The 18,421-nt window shown below is 42.0% G+C and overlaps 1 protein-coding gene across 3 annotated transcripts in view; it reads right to left on the minus strand.

Annotated features, from left to right (window-relative positions):
• Positions 1-18,421, minus strand: part of cluha (CLUH binding protein of NUMT mRNA a) — a 25,200-nt gene continuing 6,779 nt past the window's right edge. For 2 of the 3 annotated variants that reach the window (XM_084716992.1, XM_084716994.1), the window contains exons 2-27: positions 16,559-16,752; positions 15,545-15,716; positions 13,840-13,983; positions 13,579-13,706; positions 13,274-13,428; positions 12,273-12,398; positions 11,687-11,834; positions 10,435-10,527; positions 9,882-10,316; positions 9,105-9,364; positions 8,598-9,010; positions 7,502-7,603; positions 6,900-7,000; positions 6,639-6,791; positions 6,484-6,546; positions 5,735-5,979; positions 5,539-5,623; positions 5,296-5,449; positions 5,025-5,164; positions 4,844-4,924; positions 4,038-4,163; positions 3,792-3,913; positions 3,617-3,710; positions 3,393-3,527; positions 3,218-3,291; positions 1-1,872 (exon numbers count right to left, since the gene is read on the minus strand). In XM_084716992.1, the coding sequence (XP_084573118.1) occupies positions 1,746-1,872; positions 3,218-3,291; positions 3,393-3,527; positions 3,617-3,710; positions 3,792-3,913; positions 4,038-4,163; positions 4,844-4,924; positions 5,025-5,164; positions 5,296-5,449; positions 5,539-5,623; positions 5,735-5,979; positions 6,484-6,546; positions 6,639-6,791; positions 6,900-7,000; positions 7,502-7,603; positions 8,598-9,010; positions 9,105-9,364; positions 9,882-10,316; positions 10,435-10,527; positions 11,687-11,834; positions 12,273-12,398; positions 13,274-13,428; positions 13,579-13,706; positions 13,840-13,983; positions 15,545-15,716; positions 16,559-16,752 (4,070 nt within the window). In that variant the 3' untranslated portion in view covers positions 1-1,745. The remainder of the gene's footprint in view (positions 1,873-3,217; positions 3,292-3,392; positions 3,528-3,616; positions 3,711-3,791; positions 3,914-4,037; positions 4,164-4,843; positions 4,925-5,024; positions 5,165-5,295; positions 5,450-5,538; positions 5,624-5,734; positions 5,980-6,483; positions 6,547-6,638; positions 6,792-6,899; positions 7,001-7,501; positions 7,604-8,597; positions 9,011-9,104; positions 9,365-9,881; positions 10,317-10,434; positions 10,528-11,686; positions 11,835-12,272; positions 12,399-13,273; positions 13,429-13,578; positions 13,707-13,839; positions 13,984-15,544; positions 15,717-16,558; positions 16,753-18,421) is intronic. The other variant, XM_084716993.1, reaches the window with a different exon arrangement.

Here is an 18,421-nt window from a genome sequence, read left to right on the forward strand (position 1 = left end):
TTCCAGCACCATCTCTATTGCTTTAATCACATACATTTAGACACGGCAACAATTAAGTAACAAATTGCCATGGGAGGGATACATTGCATGTATACAAGCGGAAACAAACCTTTTATCAGTCTCTTTTTGGTACATCACATTGAGGCAGCCCTTCTTTCGTCCACTTTTGGTTGTGCTGTGACCGTGACAGCACGAGAAAGTGCACTAAACACTGCTCAATGAACAGACACTCCTGGCTGGTTTTTGTCTCAGTTACATATGAAAAGATGACCCAGTATTGGGGGAAAAAAGAGAACACCCAGCAACAATAAATCAGTCAATACTCCCAATGTTGAACACCTGTCCAGTGGTGAGAAGAGGTTCATATCAGTACCAATTCATACACAAACAGATTTACAACATCGGTGGCCATGAATGTTTTAAGAAAAGAGGCGTCAGCCATCCAACAAGTTTACTATGAGTAGAAAAATAAAACATTTGGAAAGCCAATGTTTGCTTTAGCCTCTATTCACTATGCAGCAGCAAAAAGCAGCAAACAGCCCTGGCCAATAGATTTTCTGTCGGACTACACAAAGACACACACACTGTCACACACACGTACAAACATACATGCACATAATTCTTTCAATGTGTAAAAATAGAAGATTGAACACAGCTAGTATATAGATAGATAAATCTACTGCTTAAAGGTGGACGTTTCAAATCTGCGTTTTTTTTCCCATCAATCAAGTACCTTGTCTAAATCCGATAGCGATTTATACATCTTTTTCCACTTCTATACATTTTTTCTATAAAACAGACATGGCTTAAATTAATTGATGATCAACAGGCCTAATACCTTCTTTAATTCTCCTGTGCGCTTTTACAAAATTCATTTTATTTTCTAAATAAAAAAGAAAAGAAAAAAAATCCAGCAAATGAAAAATCAAACCGGTTGAAAGTTCACTAATGTGTGGCTGTATTGTTTGCTTGCTTGGAGAAACAGGAACCATAGGACACAGCAGGCACCCACCTGGGATGTCACACAAATACGTACAAATGATAGGATTATTTAATGAGAGGGGACATGAAAGAGTGATGGGTGACTGCTGCAAAGATGCCACTAAGAGGGGAATTTACATTCTGAAGCCCCACTTGAAAAATCTCAAATTTAGTGACTGTATTCTGGTCTTAGTGCACAGTAGAAAGTAACCCTGAGTTCTAGGACAGGGTGGGTGCTTTATCACTGAGAGCACCGTGAGGGGGGGGGGGGGGGGGGGGGGTGTCAGTGGCTACATGCCCGGGGGTCTTCGAGGCTCTTTGGGGACTGGTGGGGCAGAAAGTGGTCCTGGGCTAACAGTGCTGTGGGATATGTGAGCTGAGACGAAGCATTATTGGGGTAACATGGTACAGTGGATAAGGCTCTGGTATACAATTTCATGGTCATCCTTGGTCTCCCTCCCCCGGCTGCACTTCTAAGCAGCTAACACCTTCACCGCCAGGTTCTTGGACTGGGGATTTTTCAGATTGCACTTTACATTGATTCTATGTTTGGACTCCCTTCCTACTTCGTAGGAAACTCCCACTCTGTATTCCTTTGTCCTACAGTTCATACAGTGTGTTCTCCTCTCCTCCCCCCCTGTTAATTTCAATGCTGATTGCTCGGTTCTCAGGTCCACAGGCTCAGTGACATGGCTGTTGCATCACGGCCTCTTTCTCCCCCCCTCCCAATAGCAGAAAGTAGCTGTGTTGAGGGCTTTTAGACATTAATCAATGGGAATTTTGTCCTCTAGTTCCACTGGGCTGTCCTCAACAGGCTCCTCGCTCTTCCCCAGCTCCTGCAGCTGCTGCCGCCTCTGCACCTCTGCCTTCAGGTTCTCCAGATCCTTTTGGCTGAAAGGGAAATACAAAAAAAAATAAATAAATAAAAATCAATCATTCTGTTCTTACTTACATCTCAAATCTATCTCAAGTCAAGTTAATTTTTTTTTCTATGTAGCCCAATATCACAAATCAAAATTTGCCTCAGGGGGCGTTACAATCTGTGCACTACAACCAGCTACAACAAATAGCTTCCTGAGGGGCCCTAGCACTGCAATTTTTCTATGTTTTCATGCTCTGTCCACACCTAATCACCTGGAGCAGGTGTTCAGCGCCAATCAGGTGTAAGCAGAGCAGGGAGAGATGAAAAATATGCAGTGCTATAGTGGCTGTTTCTGTACGTCATTTTTGCATCAGACTACATGACGACGATGACACCATATAAAGAAAACAGACAGCATAAATGCTCAATAAGCCTGGACTTCATTGTTGGTCCAGTTGTCAAATGCTTTTCTTCTGTAACTCCATGTTGTGTCAAAGCACAATAAACAAAACAAACTGGTTTGAGGTAGAGCTACAATGATTATTTTCTACTCCTGTACGATATTTAACTGAATATCTTTGGGTTGTGGGCAAAACAAGGGTTGTGGGTAACTGAAACAAAATGCAGCAAGTACTTAATTAATCAGAAATGTTCAGCACTGCAAGCCCCATCCCAAGAGTTCCAGTAGTTTTGGAAAATGCTACCCCCAGGGACTCTTTGTGGGATAAAATAATGTCCCTGAAACTTAATTTAGACCCTGATCCCTGCAGTGGAAACGCACCAAGTTCCCGCAAAGGTTTCTAGTCCTGAGGGGGTGTTCCTGTGTTGGAAACGCTGCTTACATTATCTCCTACTGGTTTATAGAGCTGTTTTCTTATGCTGACCACACTGTGATGCCACACACAGTTGAAGAGGCTTGCTGCTGCTGTGTGGAACATACAGTAAGGGTATTTGCTTGAGTAAACCAATGTAAATGAGGTGAATATAAAAGATAATGTGGTAAATTATGGATTTCTGGATTCACAGTACAATGTTTGTGGCACATAACACTTGAATTATGCAGCAATTCGAAATTCTAAAGAAAACTAATGGGTTTTTCCAGTTTTCCCTGATGTTGATTGACAGTAAAACTGAACAAATTTCAAAGAATTTGAAAAAGATAGAGATGTCTCTTCTGTGGCCAAGTTTCACTCTATTTGGTGATACTAAAACCTACACTCAAGAGTCCACTAAACTTCTCTACAGTTATTTTCAGCAATAACCTCTTAAAGTAATCCACAATAACACAGCTGCAGTAATGCATATTTTTATGAGTCAAGTCAAATTTCTGCTGTGTCTCAAGAAAACATTAAGTCCCTGCAGGTTTCTTATTACCTGAGTGGTATGAAAATGATGCCGTTGATAATGTTGAGCTGTTCCAGGACACTGGCCATGCTGGGAGCAGTGAACTGGGAAACAGAAGGAGAGACAAAACATATCATCACTGCTGAATGGTGGTGATGAAAGAGCAGAAGCACATTAACAACATATGGTGACTGAGAACAGTCACCTTCAGGGGCATGATGCTGGCATTGGAGCCGTTCTTGTAGATCTCATTCATGGTTCTCTGCAGAGCGACAGCCTGCTGGGTGAGATACTTCAGGTACTCTGAGCTCTCCTTGGTTTTCTCATGTGCCTCGCCCATCTGAGAAGAGAAGAGAAATATTTAAAATGTCACGTCATCACAGCAGGTGAAGAGAAGTGTGTCAGTTCGTAACAGTCTTGTGGGCTGACCTGGTTCTTGTAAATGGTGTAACCCTCCTTCTCGTGCTGTAATGCAGAGCGGAACTCAGCCTTGCTCTCGTAAACCCTTGCGACCAAATGATGGCTGAAAAAAAAAAAAAAAAGACAAAGTCAGTCATCATGTCAGTCAGTATTATAGCTACTATATGGATGAGGAGTCTCTCACCTGAGGGCCACTTTGAGGGACCGGGGTCCATGGTACTTTGTGTTGATGGTCAAGGCATTCTCCAGGAATCTCAGCGACAGATCGTACTCCATCACTCCGTGCAGCACCAGTCCAATGTTACTCTGCAGAGGGAGAGTCAAGAGCAAGGACAGACTGTACACCAAATTGTCTGTTTTCCTCTGGCAGGTTGGGATTTTACCAAAGACTTAAATCAGTATCAGTGCTCAAAGTAAAGGCTGCACTCACGTCTAGCAGCGCCATCTCTGGGTGGTCCTCCCCGCAAACCAACAACATGAGGTAACGGGCGCGATAAAGCAGCTTCAGGGCAGTCGACAGCTGGCCGTTGGCAAAGCAGTACAGAGCCAAGTGCATCTGTGGAGTGAAGAGAACAAACTTAAGTTATAGGGAAACAATGGCTACGATAACTGATGATCAAACATCATTTTTACTGCTTTATGCAGCTTATCTGAATGTTTTTAGCTTGGGGTTAGGATATCAACGACAGTTTAGATTGTTTTTATTCCCATCTTTCTAATAGGAAATTCTCTGTGGTCATTGGCAATTTTAAATCCTCCACCTTTCAGTTCTCCTCTAGAGAGCCTCAAGGCTTGGTCCTTGGCTCCTTGTTGTTCTGAATTTATGTTACTATTAGGTCAAATCTGTCATAAATTCAACATCGGTTTACATTTTTATGCGGTTGACTTCCAGATCCATTTCTCATTTGATTCAAGCATTACAACACAACTGGTCAAAATACAGTCCTGTCTTACAGATCTTAAACGCTGAACTACTTGAAGTTTGGAGAGGTTGAATGTAGAGCCAAAGTGCTGCAGCAACACAACTTGCAAAATCCAACAGGGGCCGCATAAGTCCTATTTTAGCATATCTACACTAAGATTACTTTTAATGCACGTTTGGGATTGGCCCCTGATTATATCATTAACTTACTAACCCCTTACAAGCCTGAATGCAGCCTCTGGCAGAGGTCTGTTAGTAATTCATGGGTCAAGGCTAAAAACCAGCAATTTAGCATGAGCTAAACATGTCCTTACATATTCTTGAATTGTGTTGGGGTGCTCGATGCCGAGGACTCTTTCACTCATCAGAACAGCCTTCTGCTGGTTGCTGAGAGCCTGCAGGTAAATACACAGAATGTCATTCAGAGACATAAAATCAATACCATGTGTGTATAAATGTTGCTGACAGAGTAAAAGTGGCTATATTTCTGCCTACCTCAGGGTGGTCTCCCATGATGTAATTAAGGCGTGCCAGCAGGCGCAGGCAGGCACAGATCTCTACATGCATGGCTCCGTACACGTTGTTGAAGAGGTTAAGAGCCTCGTTGATCAGCTCGCAGCCCTCCTTCAGAAAACCTGGACATGAAAAGGAAGAATGACATGCATTTAGTCAAATCAAATTCGTCTTTTCGTCAATATTTATTACTTCTTTTACAGATTTCTTCACTTTGTTGACGCACCTAAGACTCCATATAAACACATCTCACCTTGCTGCACTTTGGCCTGTCCACTCTGGAAGAAGTGGAAGGCATCCGAGGCTTTGGGGTTCACGTGCTTCACAACAGGGAAAATATTCAGGATGTCCTCCTCTGTGAAGGCAGGCTTGTGGCGGCTGTCAAAGTTATACTCTTTTATCAAGATCTAGAAGGCAAAGAAAAGTAGAGGAAAACTGATAAAGGCCATTTGGAAAACAGACATGAGGAAGTCATGATAGATCAAATGAGTCGTACCTGGATGCCAGTTTTGATTGAAATTTCTCTAAGCAGAGTGGTTTTCTGGAGGCCGTATTTCTCCACCACCTGGTCCACACTATCACTGTGTAACAAAACATTTTAAAGACAGAATATGTGTGACCAGTAAACACACAAAATGTAAAGGCTTTACCATGTTTGTAACTTGTTTCACATTAACGGATGGAGCCCTCACCACTGTATGGTGAAGTGATAATAGCTCTGGGCCTCAGAGGCGATGTTCTTCCACAACTCGCTGGGCGTCAGGCTGGCCCACGCTGTGTTGTCACCGCCACCGGGGACCCTGTTGCGACGTTTGCGGCTCTTGCGGCGTGACACCAGCTCGTCAGGTGGCAGGTGTGCGACAGCATCAGGGAAGGAGCTCAGGAAGCAGTTTAGGAAATGGCTTACAGCAGCAGAGAGGGCAGACAACTCCACACCCTACATTATGAGGGGAAAAAAATTAAATACAGGGTTTGTACAGTTTTCTAAGGATAAAATTCAAGCTCTTTCATGGTACCTCAACAACAATTTCCAGACCTTTGAAGCATTTATCTTCACATCTAAATTGTTACAATAAATTCAACTTATACCCACAGTAATCTGTGTATTGTCACTTTGATCATTACATACATAAAATCAAAGTTAATATGAACAGCTGGTAAACTAAACAGTCATTTAACGCTAATTTGACTCATTTTGACATCAGGAGGCAAACAAATATGACAATAGGATCATTTCATTTCAAATATTAAAAGGTTTTTGGTTTGCATGAGTGATTGTCTAGAAGAAACACCAGATCATATTGGGGGGGCTTTTTTCAAAGAATATATTCAAATTCAAGGATATTCCTAACCTTCCTAACTCAAGACTTTGTCCAAACTATTAAAATAACAATCAAAATGAATGAAAGCGGTTAGATGATGCATATTTAGTGTTACCAACCTGCAGGTATGTCTTGAAGATATGTTTTGCACATCTGGTGATCAGCTCACTGATTCCTATCCTCTAAGGTTTGGAAAAAGGGAAAATTAGATTGGTAAAACCCAAGTGCAAAAAGTATGTGACAGTGGTTGTTAGAGTCAGGGGTTCACACTCACATAGAAATGCTCCAGCTGGGCTTTGGCGGGGGTTTTATCCACAAACTCCAGAACAGAACCCAAATAGCGAACATTGATGCCTCTCTGGCGCAAGGCCTCTGTCAGTGTGGCTCCATCCATGGGCAGAGCGCTGTGGTCCAAACAGTCCTTAACCTGCTCATAAAACACACACAGTACAGTCATGCCTTTGAAATCAGCTCTACAACATGAAAATTCAACCTTCATTTGATCTGGATCTGTGGGCGTATCTGTGACACTGACCAGTGACGGGATCTGACAGGACACCAGGAAGGCAGCAGCATCTTTGAGAAGCTGTTTCTGCTTCTGGACGTCATCTGCACTGTCGTCTGGGAAACGTACTCCTAGTTCAACAACACACACACATTGTCACTTCTGTGTTTATATTCGCCTATGAACAACTGTCACTCTAAAAATAATGAGCTAAAAATGACTACAACAAGAGGGAAATGAGACACTGACAAACCTGACAGATCAGGGAGTGAAAATGGATGAAATACATAGTACAATTATATTCTTTGCTCTTTAGCTAAAAGGGCAATAGTTCGTAGTTTAATTATTTTCTATTAATACAGACATATTGTATATAATGGGACAGTGTTCATGTCACCTGCTCCTCACTGTTCTTTAGGATGGATTAAAAGCAGCCATTTGCAGTGCAAATTGGGGTTCAGTATTTTCCAACAAAAAACATATAGAGCTGTAGACTGAACTACAAACCTTGTGATTTGTGGACAAGCCACTTTACAGCCAAAGCCTTCTTGTGGTTTTAGGCGTCGTATAACTTGACATCACCAGAACAATTCACGAATGAAAATTAATGCAAATGCACTTGTCGTGCTTACCTGGAGAGAAGATGTCTGGGTTGAAGCGAATGTCAAAAGATGTGTTGCTGATGGAGCCGACTGCCTTGCAGGCATTGAGGACCACCTCGCGGCTTTTGGGGTCTGTTTATGATCAGGTTCACACAAGCAAAAGATGTAAACATTTTAAAAGTCATAAGTACAGACACATCATATCAACACATGCAAATTACAGTTCAAACCATGTCCACATTAAGCCAGTGTTTTTTCCCCCTCCATCTGTTCAAAACTGCTCTTTTGAGTCTGCAGTTGTTGCTGTGTCTCAGTAATGGAAAGAGGCCAATCCTCTGTTGCCTCTGACTCTGTGTCATCACTTATCTTAATTATTTGTTTATTTAACATGGACATTACACATTAATACACATTGCTGTGAATGTGCTTAAGTTGAGCAGCCAATACAGCTGATCACACAATACAGATAGCCTGGTTGATAATTGTAATTCAATTGTGTTTCCCCCTCAATCACAAAATATTGATTTGATAAGCTTACTGTAGACATGACCTTAGTCAAGTACACAACCACCATTTCAAAGCAGTCAGTACACAACCACAACGACAACAGATTAGGTCTTACAAGCAGATTACTGTTTGATTTAGGATCAATGGAGCATCACACAAATCATTGAACAGGGAGATTATTTCTGCATTTCAAAACACACTGGGATTATCAGACACAGCGAAAGTGATTATTCCATTTATTGGGTGAAATCCCAAAGCAAAGCACCACAGGCTGGGACACTAAGAGACAGGCTAATCGGAGGCCAACACTCATCCTGACTACAGGCTGAGGACTGAGCAGGGACAGCTCTCCTGGTGGAAAGAAGCAACTAACAAACCAGTGCTTCATACTCCACTGCTATGGACACGCACGCACGCACGCACGCACGCACGCACGCACGCACGCACGCACGCACGCACGCACGCACGCACACAAACACACTTCAGCTGCAATGAGCTGCACCCAGCTGCATAAATACTACTTCTCTAATAAACACTACTTTCTCTATGCAATTGTCCACCAGAGTGGCTCTCCCTGCATCGTCCAGGCCATGTGTTTTTGGGGTATTTTTGGACATACCAATACAAGATCCATCTTCGGCAACTAAGGTCTCCGCCAGCTCTTTGGCCTGAGCTAATCCTGGAATACTTTCCTCAAGCTCCTTACCCTCCAGTGGGCTCTTGCACTCCCCGTTCTGGGTGGCTGTGAGGTCTAGAGGCCCGTTTGTGGTGGGCTTCGAGGAGTTTTCTTCACCGTCGGCCACTGCCTGTGAGGCAGCAGGGGTGTCGTTGTCTGTCTGGCTTGTGCTGTCTGTGGAGACCTCTGTTGCACTGGGAGAATCTGCTGCAGGGGTCTGTGTCTGGGTTGTGTCAGCGTTGCTTTCTGTAGTCGTTTCAGAGGTTTCTGTGATGGCGGGTGTGTCAGTTTTAGTGTCCTTGTTTGCTTTCTGTTGCATGAGCTGTAACGCTGCCATCTTCATGAAGAGAAGATATCTGAGGGAGGAACAGAATCACCAGTTAATCACATGTAGAAACTTTCCTGATTATGATAATATGATGATGCACACCAGCTCAGATATATACATACCTGTGCTCAACAAAGGCCTCGATGAGCTCTTGGCGTAGACAAGCCAGGCGGTGGCGGTGCTGGCGCGGGAAGCCTTGGCGCTGACTCTCTGGAGGCAGCTCCTCTCCATCCACAGGCAGGAAGTTGAGGTCAGGAGGGAAGGTACGCAGAAGGTCCAGAATATAGTGGCGGCCATCGTTTCCAATGATGCCCTTACATTCGACAGAAGAGCACAGCTCCACCGTCTCGTTTTTCTCATTCAGCACACTGTGCCTCTGGACCTAAAATTTACAGCCAGTATACAGAAATATAAACTTGTTGAAGACACAAAGGAACTTAATAGACTGTCTATAATAATTTTAATTATTATAACAATTTAACAGTAATTTACGCAGTAAGTTCAGCTGGGAGAACTTTCCTCAACAGGAGTAAATACTGCATTTGTTGGGGAACATTTTCAGCTGTGGATGAGTACACATTTAGTACTCTGATGAGTATTTACTTCAGCATGATATGTATGTTGGATTGACTCATGATTGTGTATTCTTCCTGGTGGTGGTGTCTGTATCTGCAGAGCCACTGCCCTCTGCCTGTATTTCCTCATGCTTTGCTGTGTTCAAGGCATTTCACTTCAGTGGTGTGTAGCTGCTAACCAATACAGCACACAGCAACGACAAACAACAATATTACTAATCGAATTTCATAGCTTATTGTGAAACTGGTCATCATTTCATCCCCAGTTACACTGTATTCTCCATCTCTTTCCCCTGCTTTAGAGACAACGGTCGTGTTACTGACCTTGAGTGGCCTGCTGGTTTTCTCCAGCAGCTCCAGGTATTTGCTGTGCGATACGACTGTCTTTCCAAAGTCAATGGAGCCGTAGATGACGCTCTGCTCCTGCTCACGCTCCAGGATACCTGGAATGATGGACTGGGCGGTGACCCGGTAGCCTCTGTAGTCCACCACTACCGTCCCCAGAGTGTACAGACCCTCCACGTCCACTGCCCCGTACGCCCGTACCCCGTTCAAGTCATTGGTGGGTGCAGCATGGGCAGCAGCATCTCCACCCAGTTCACGATAGTGGTCCCGCACATCAAAGCCCAGGCTGAAGAAGATGTTGTTCCAGATGAACATTTGCATGCGTGTTTCCTCACCAGGGTTGATGGCCATGACGTTACCATCGATGACTGCCATGGCGCCTCGAGTGGCGGCTGCTGCAAAGTCACTGTGGACCTGCAGGAGAAAAAGAATGATTCAGTATCACCTGGTCTCATCTGTTGACTATGTTACAGCAGATTTTGTGCTAGATGGCTGATCTCACATCATTTGTTTTAAGAGCAGAGGGCAGTACCTTAAATATGGCTCTCTCCCTCAGCAGGCGTTCAGGCAGGTTCTTACGCGGCAGCTCTCTGGTGGTCTGCAGCTCCTCATTCCAATCTCTGGTCTACAGACATAATGGCACAAAAAATATATTAATACTGGACATTAAAATAATGATATTATTCTTGTAAGAACACAGTTGTTCAATCCTTTCTTGCAAACCCTCTTTGGAGCCCCACTCCTGGATAATTTCAGACCAAATTGTTCCTGAACTATTAATTGCCGTTTCAAACAGAAAGATCTCTGAGACATCTCAGTCTGGATTTAGGGCCATCCACAGTACTGAAACTGCAGTCCTTAAAGTGATGGATGACCTGCTTGTTGCTGAAAATCCTCAGTGTTTCAACCTTTTAGATTTAAGTGCTGCATTTGTTGCTGCGGACCATTCAGTTTTATTGGATCATCAAACACCAGTTAAGATCTTAGGGGCCCAATTGCAATCTGGCCCCTACACACTCTCACTCCATTTTGCACGACAGGTCCACCACGTTGAGTGTTGTTCCAAACTAGTCAGTTTGAAGGGCATTATAAAGCCCTCCAATGGGCTTACATAGCACGCTCCTCTCAAGCACAGCATTTCTTTTGTGTCCAGGATGGAGGAAATGCCACAAAAGTTCCATGCAAAGTGTGATTATTTTGAAAGACTAAATAATAAGATACCCAACTTGAAAGTCAGTTGATCCCTTTTTTGTGCACACGTGACAGAATGACAAGATGAAAAAACATACAATACCACAGAACAGATGTGGCAAAAGAAGTGTGGCAGCAGAGATTTTATTTAAACAATAATTCTTCTTTTCACAAGCTCACAATGCCATGAATGCAATGAGTGTGCCAGTCATTGCCACTTACAGCTTTATTAATGCTGTTTATAAGATTATCATTTTAATATTTATTTAATTATGGTTGTTACTGACCTCAGTAAATATCACATCATCATGATTTAAATTTTATTTTTTAATTGTAATGCAAAACTGATCATTTCCACAAATCGTATTGCATATTGCAATCTCAATTTCAGTCTAAATAATTAAAATGACAAATGCATTTTCTTTTAATGACTGTCTTTATAATAATTTTCTCGTTTACAACATTTGCCTAATGCTGTATACCTTTAATATTGACTATACACATTTTTTTATCACTGTCTACCATTTTATTTCTGTCTTTCAAGGCACTTTAACTTTATATATATATATATCTCAATTTCCATCTGTGCCCACCTGTCCAGGTATGTGCTCCTCATAACCCAGGCGGGAGGTGTAGGCATCCTCAGCACGAACACAGTCCATGGCATGATCTACCTGCGGAGCTGTCCAGCTGTACACCTGGAAAGGCGTGGCTATCCTCTCAAACGGGTGTCTCTGGACTCTGCAGCAAAAATACAGTGAAACAGAGAAAATGGCATCACCTACACGGTCTCTTTTCATACATCTCCAGGCGCTTATCTGCAGTCTGATGACAAACTACACAAACAGTCAGGACTCTGTGGTTCTTGTCATTTAATTTCTTATTGAGCTTTAAAACTTTGATCTCTTGCATACCGGCCAGATCCTGCTTGTAAAAGAAAATGCGTTCTCACCAGGTTAAATAAAGTTAATGAATGAATGAGTTTTAGAATGATAGTAGAAAGGTAGCACTTCAAAGAGAAATGTAGCAATAGAAAAGAAGTGAAACAATGCACAGTTCAGTGTGAGTAGGGAACAGACGTTGTGGAGACACTGAGGTATTAGAAATGCTCAAACACAATAAGTCATTCAGTATGAAGGGAAGATGACCACTGACAGGAGGGCAAAGAGCTGATTTTACCTTTTCTTCTGCAGAGCAGTGAAGTTCTTCTTGAAGGCAGGGCTGATCTGGCTCAGCAGCTCCACCAGTGAATGGCTCAGGAAGCTGGGATTGGCTGGCTTAGGGTTGAAGGTGTAGGTAGTAGATCTGAAAAACACAAAACACACGCACACAACCATTATTATAGCTTGTTATTATGGCTTTTTGTAACAAATAACACAGTTATGCAACTGAAAATGAAGAGGGAAGGACAAAAGTCATTGAAAGAAAAAAAAAAACCTTAATGAAAACTAAAGCCTGGATCAGATGTAGTTTTCCTGAAGGGAAGCCGCTCTGTCCAAAACTACAAAACACTAAAACATGAGAGGAACTTATAATGGCTCTGATCAAGTTGTTGGAAACAGAACAGATAACCCTGCTCCAAACACCAATTCTACTTATCAATGTAATCCAATTAGTCCTCATTAATTTGACTGTTAAGTCTTTGCTGGTCTCCAAAACTAATCTAAAATTAGGATCCTGATACTATTAATACACCACTGCTTGTACTTGCATCTCCACAGTGCTTCACTATCCTATATTCATATACATACACACATATATACACACACATGTACATTTTTTCTGCCATATTCTGTAACCAACTCCATGTAAATCTTACACACTGGACCTTTAACACCAACATTAATGTGGTTCATCACTGTATAGCAATATCATTTAGTTTACAGCTCAACCCAGCTGCAGTGCCTCTTTAAAGTAAGTGCAGCTATGCGCATGTCTGTTCTATTTAAATTTTTTGTTCTCACAGTAGCACCTCTTTCCTCTTTCTCTTTGACTGCTGCCAAGTATCTTCACTTAATGATGTCTTAAATTTGCAGCACTGCAAGTCACTCTGCATATTAGTGACTGCCAAACACTTTGTGTATAAACTGTGCATCAAAAGATTAAGGAGCTTAACAGCTCCATGTTTTCACTGCAATGGACGCTGCGTTAAGAACTATGAGAGTGAAATGTTCACTGACTGGTTGAGGTAGAAGCCACGTGTAGAGGCAGTAACGCTGACATGGCGCTCCTCCACAGTCACAATGTATAGGTACATGAGGTCTCCGTGCATCTTCCTGTTTCCAGGTGGAGGGTTCCAGCCACTCATCGTCAGGACCTTCAGGCACTGCATAGGCTGTTAAAACAATGAACAAATCTTACAATTTCAGTCTCTTACTCAACTGCTTTAGCTTTGAATTTGGCTTTCTCTATAAATAGTTTGCAAGTACTGTTTGCATCTGTTTTTCAAAAGATATAATTAGACCAAGACTGTGCTGCTCCTCACCTTCCAGTCCTTGTTCTGTGGCTGGAGGGGCACCAGGGGGCGCTCTTTGCTGCCAGGCAGGATGTGCTCTGGGGGGGTGCAGTCGATCTGCTCCAGCTCGTTGCCCTTCTTCTTCCGCTTTCCACTATCTGGAGTCACATAAAACAAGCAAGGTGACAGTCTGTGGTCCACCTGCACATCACCACATTCGTGCAAAAACACTGCACATTAAAATGCTCCAGATGGCTGAACATGGCTCTGCATCCACCCTAAATGCCTCACCTCCAAGGTCTCCATCTGTGAAGATGCTGAGGAATGACAACGAGTTGCAGTCCACTCCGTTGTAGGCATCTGAGGGGTCCAGACTTTTCAGCAGGTCTCTGATGTGACGCACATGGATGCGGGCCTCACGCACTGTGTATGGCTCTAGAGAAAAGAGAAACAAAAGAAAATAAATAAGCAGCAGGCAGTGAGCAATTTAACATGTAACAGATCAGAGTAGAGGTTGAAATTAACTATGACTCCAACACTTACATTGCAAGAACCAAGCAACATACCTACAGTGCCAGGCTGTAGATGTAGAGCAAATCATTAAAGGGAAAATTTGCCACTTTTATGTGGAAAATTCAATCAGTTAATGGTAAATTTAGTCAATTTAAGCAATACATTTCTCAGTGCTGCTATATTAACCAAGAAAACAGAGCTTTCCTGCACATGGAGCCGTGTAGCAGTGCCTAAATGTACCAGGATGTATTGCTGGGGAATCTGCGACTCTTCCACCCACGTTGCTGTGTATCACCACCCTAGCCTTTAGCTACACTTTGTTGGCCAAAACATAATGTTAGGTGACAAACATACTCATCTAGCACGCCCCCTGGCTACCCTAAGGCAGACACTTAAAATCAAAGCTGAGAGAGCCTGTCGCCATAAGATTTTACAGCAGAAAAACTCAGTTTTTTAAGTCAGTATCGCACACACTGAAGAATTTAGTGCTTCAACTGACTACATTTACCTTCAACACCCACTCTGATCAGCATCGAACATCAGCATTCTTGCTTTGTCTATCTGCATGATGGTGAAACACTCCCAGTAGCAAAAGTGCAATGGAACGCCAATCAAAAGAGTGAATTCAGAACACATCCATCTCCCTCGACTTCATGAAGACGCAGTTGTCTGACATCACACAACAACGGCAGAACCCATGCAAATAGACACTTAAAAGCAGAATAAATCTTATTTGCATCTATTTAACTAAAATAATCCATATTATTTCACAGTAAAATCCGTTCTGTATATAAAGTGGTGTCAAAATATATACCGTATTAGGTAGCTGTCAAAAGGAGGCTGCACTGCTGTGGGTTCCATTGTGAGTTCACATGCCAAATAAATCTGTCAGTCTGTCAGCTGAATTTTCCAACCTCAATGCATCTCAGCTGCATGACGCCAACAATAAAAAAAAATTCATGGCTAAGTCCAACCTCTGTCTTTGACTGGAGCACAAAACAATAACAACATTTTTGTCGTTGTTGTTGAGAAGCACTGATCAGGTTTGTCGAGTTGCACCTACCAATGCTGTCTGACTATCACCTTCATTAATGGTGTATTTGTTTTCACACTATCTGGTTACCTAATTGACATTTTCACCATGAACACCAACAAGGATGAAGTGAAATGCAACACTAGATGCTTTGTCATCTGTAGCTTTATGTACACCCTTAACAGACAGCCTTTTGACATTTACTTACTTGAAGGTTAGAACAATATTAATTCAACTGGCCTTTTTTGGTGAGGACAATGTCTGTGATTACAGTCTCTTAAAAAAGGTAAAACTCAAGTTAAAACAATGTAAGTAATGTAATAACAGCCTGACCTTTCCAAGCCGAGCTGTTAATTTTGAAGGGATCTGCAACGTATTGCTTGTATTTTCCCTCTTTGCACCACAAGAGCAAGACAAAGCCAAATGTGAACAAAAGCCTCTGGATCTGACCTTCCACCACTTTGAGCAGCGAGCCCTCCTGCAGGCCCTCGATGGACTTGAGCTCAGCAAAGTTGTCCAGCACGTTTCCATCCAGCTGCAGGGAGAAGCAGGTTCGGTGGCAGGTGTCCTCACGGTCCATCAACACCTGATGGATCTCCTGTACCATTTCCTGAGGAGATACCTGATGTAGACAGGGAGATGACATGATGTAGGTAAGAACAGCTTCAAAAACATGGTCACCCTTTACATCACAGCTCTGTAATAACACTGTCACAGTGAGGCAACAGTTGATAATAAGGAAGCAATAACTAAATACCATGTAATTAAATTAATTATATAACCAATAGCTTGGTATTAACAAAGGGTATATTGTCTAATATTAGAATTACAAAATTTATGGATTTATGTAAAAGGGTAATAATGGGGAAACATTTAAAGTGAGCAATGAGGCAAAACTATTTAGTAATAGTATAATATTTTAATAAGAATATGGTCACCTACTAACAATAAAACTGTATCGATTTTCATGTGATTGCGAAGGAATTATGCTGATAGTAGCCTAAAATGTCAACCTATATAACCTCATTATCAGGTTATTACCCCAGTAATGACTATTTAATACTAATATTACCCAGATATACTCATTGTTAACATCAACCTATTACGTGTTATTATTTTTGTAATTACATGGTATTACTTAATTATTACCTACCTCTTTATAACCAAACTATTGCCCCACTACGACCACCAGGTTTTTACCATGCTGCAAAGTACTACTAAAAACATTTTCATGTTCACACTGCAGTATAATCCGGTCCAAAAATAGCCCTGAACCAGTGCCAGTTCCATTTTAAATGCCCGGTTTGATTATTAGATCTACGAGTTTGAAAGCTCATCTGAAGCAGTGACGATCAGCAGGTTAATGGCAGAAATATAAAGTTCAGTTCAGTTTATGCAGTGCTATCGTCTGTCTGAACACCTGTCCTAATGAACTGCTGCTTGTGAAGTTCCAATCCTCCTTACCTGCAGGTCAAATGGCTCTGTTCCAGGTGCCTGGATCTTGACGGTGAAGCCTGTGTCCTGGATCACTATCACCTCCTGCTCGTTAGACTCTTCTCCTCCGTCCGTCTCGCCGTTGCCATCCTGCTTTGATTCTGCCTCTTCTGTGTGCCCATGGGCCCCGTCACCGTTCACCATGGCTGTATCTGCACTGTGCGCTGTGATGGAAGAGAGACACAGAAGTCATCAGTGAATCAGATATATTGTTGACAAGCCAATAGGAGAAACAAATGGTCGACCGATATGTTCTTTTCCAGGGCCGATATGATACAGATTATTAACAATGAAGGAGACATAACAGATGTTTGACACACATATACTGCACATTAAAAGTTAAATCTTAGAATAAAAACCGAGAATAACAATTTCCTGCTATTTTTTACTTTTACTATTCATTTTGGAGGCATGTATGGTACTTTTTACTCCATTAAGCTTTTATTTTAGGGCTGCACAATTAATTGCAATGTAATCAAAAGTGCAATATCCAAATCACAGAACCAGGGCCAAATTACTTTTTTTTTTCTTAAAGGAAAAATGTGTGAGAAAACAGCATTATAATTAAGCACTATAGTGCTGCAGAGATGCCCTGGCCTACAAATCTTCTTCTCCAGATGAAAAAAAAATGCTTGTGTGATACAGACCACCGAACGTCACATCACTTTTTTTTTTTCTCAAAATGAAAATTGAAATGCAAAAAACACAATTTCAGGCTGATAACTGGCCAACCCTTGGGCTGTGCAATATGGACAAAATCAAAATAGCATGGAATTTTTGACCAAATACCTCAATATTTATCTATACTGTGACAATATGGTAGCAATCACGATGAGATTTTTCATATATAATCATCAGCAATGTGCATATAACAGGTAAGTGGGTAAAGGCAAATAACAGAACAGCCTTTAAAACCAGGGAAAGACAACACTCCTACCACATTATGATATCCAAAATCTAATATGATATCTAGTCTCATATCAGTGTCGATGCAATATCAATATATTGCCCAGAACTGATCAACCACTAAGACAAACAGCTTCTTTCTTTTTCACTCTACAGCTGCCATTAGTCAATAATCTGATCGACAGGAAACACCATCTTTAGACAACGAGTCATCCTGACAACAAAAACGCCAGACTGTTTTCTACCACATGAAAACAGTGAGACGCTGCCAGGCAGCCAGGTCACAAACAAAGCACACAGACCCAGAGGCTGGATGACCTTACCAGTAACCTCATGAAATATTTATGAATGGGTGAACGGAGCCGACAAAGCTCAGCTACAGTATGCTGCTGCCAAGTTGGTTTAATTCAAATACAACAAATACAGCAAACAACAGACTACAGGTGAAAGGCTCTAGACTTAAATTTCAATCAGCAACTGTACAAGCTGTCAAAGGAAACTCCAGTAAAAAGTTTCAACTGCAAACCACAGATGACTAATGATTGTATCAAGACCAACACTCAGTAACCAGTTGTTCTTTTCAGCTGATTCAGACAGAAAGTACCTCATTTCCAACACCAACCTGCTGAAAACTTTTGCAACACTGGAGGAAGTTTAGCCAGTGAGCCTTGCAGGACTGATTACCAAAGATTTCAGCATTCACATGAGGGAATTACTGGTCAGTTGCATGGCTGATTGCAGCAAATAAAATTACTGCAGGTTAGCTGGTAACCATTCACCAGCTGCCCTCACTCTTTTATGGACATGCAATCTCTCAAAATGACAGTTACTCATTACTTTATATAACAAGTATGATGCGAAGAATCTGAGCTGAATTATGAGCCACCTACAAGAAAGCTGGTCACGTTACACAAACTGCACATGTAT

This window comes from Lutjanus erythropterus, chromosome 4 (assembly GCF_056507025.1).
Source record: "Lutjanus erythropterus isolate fLutEry1 chromosome 4, fLutEry1.hap2, whole genome shotgun sequence".
NCBI lineage: Eukaryota > Metazoa > Chordata > Actinopteri > Lutjaniformes > Lutjanidae > Lutjanus > Lutjanus erythropterus.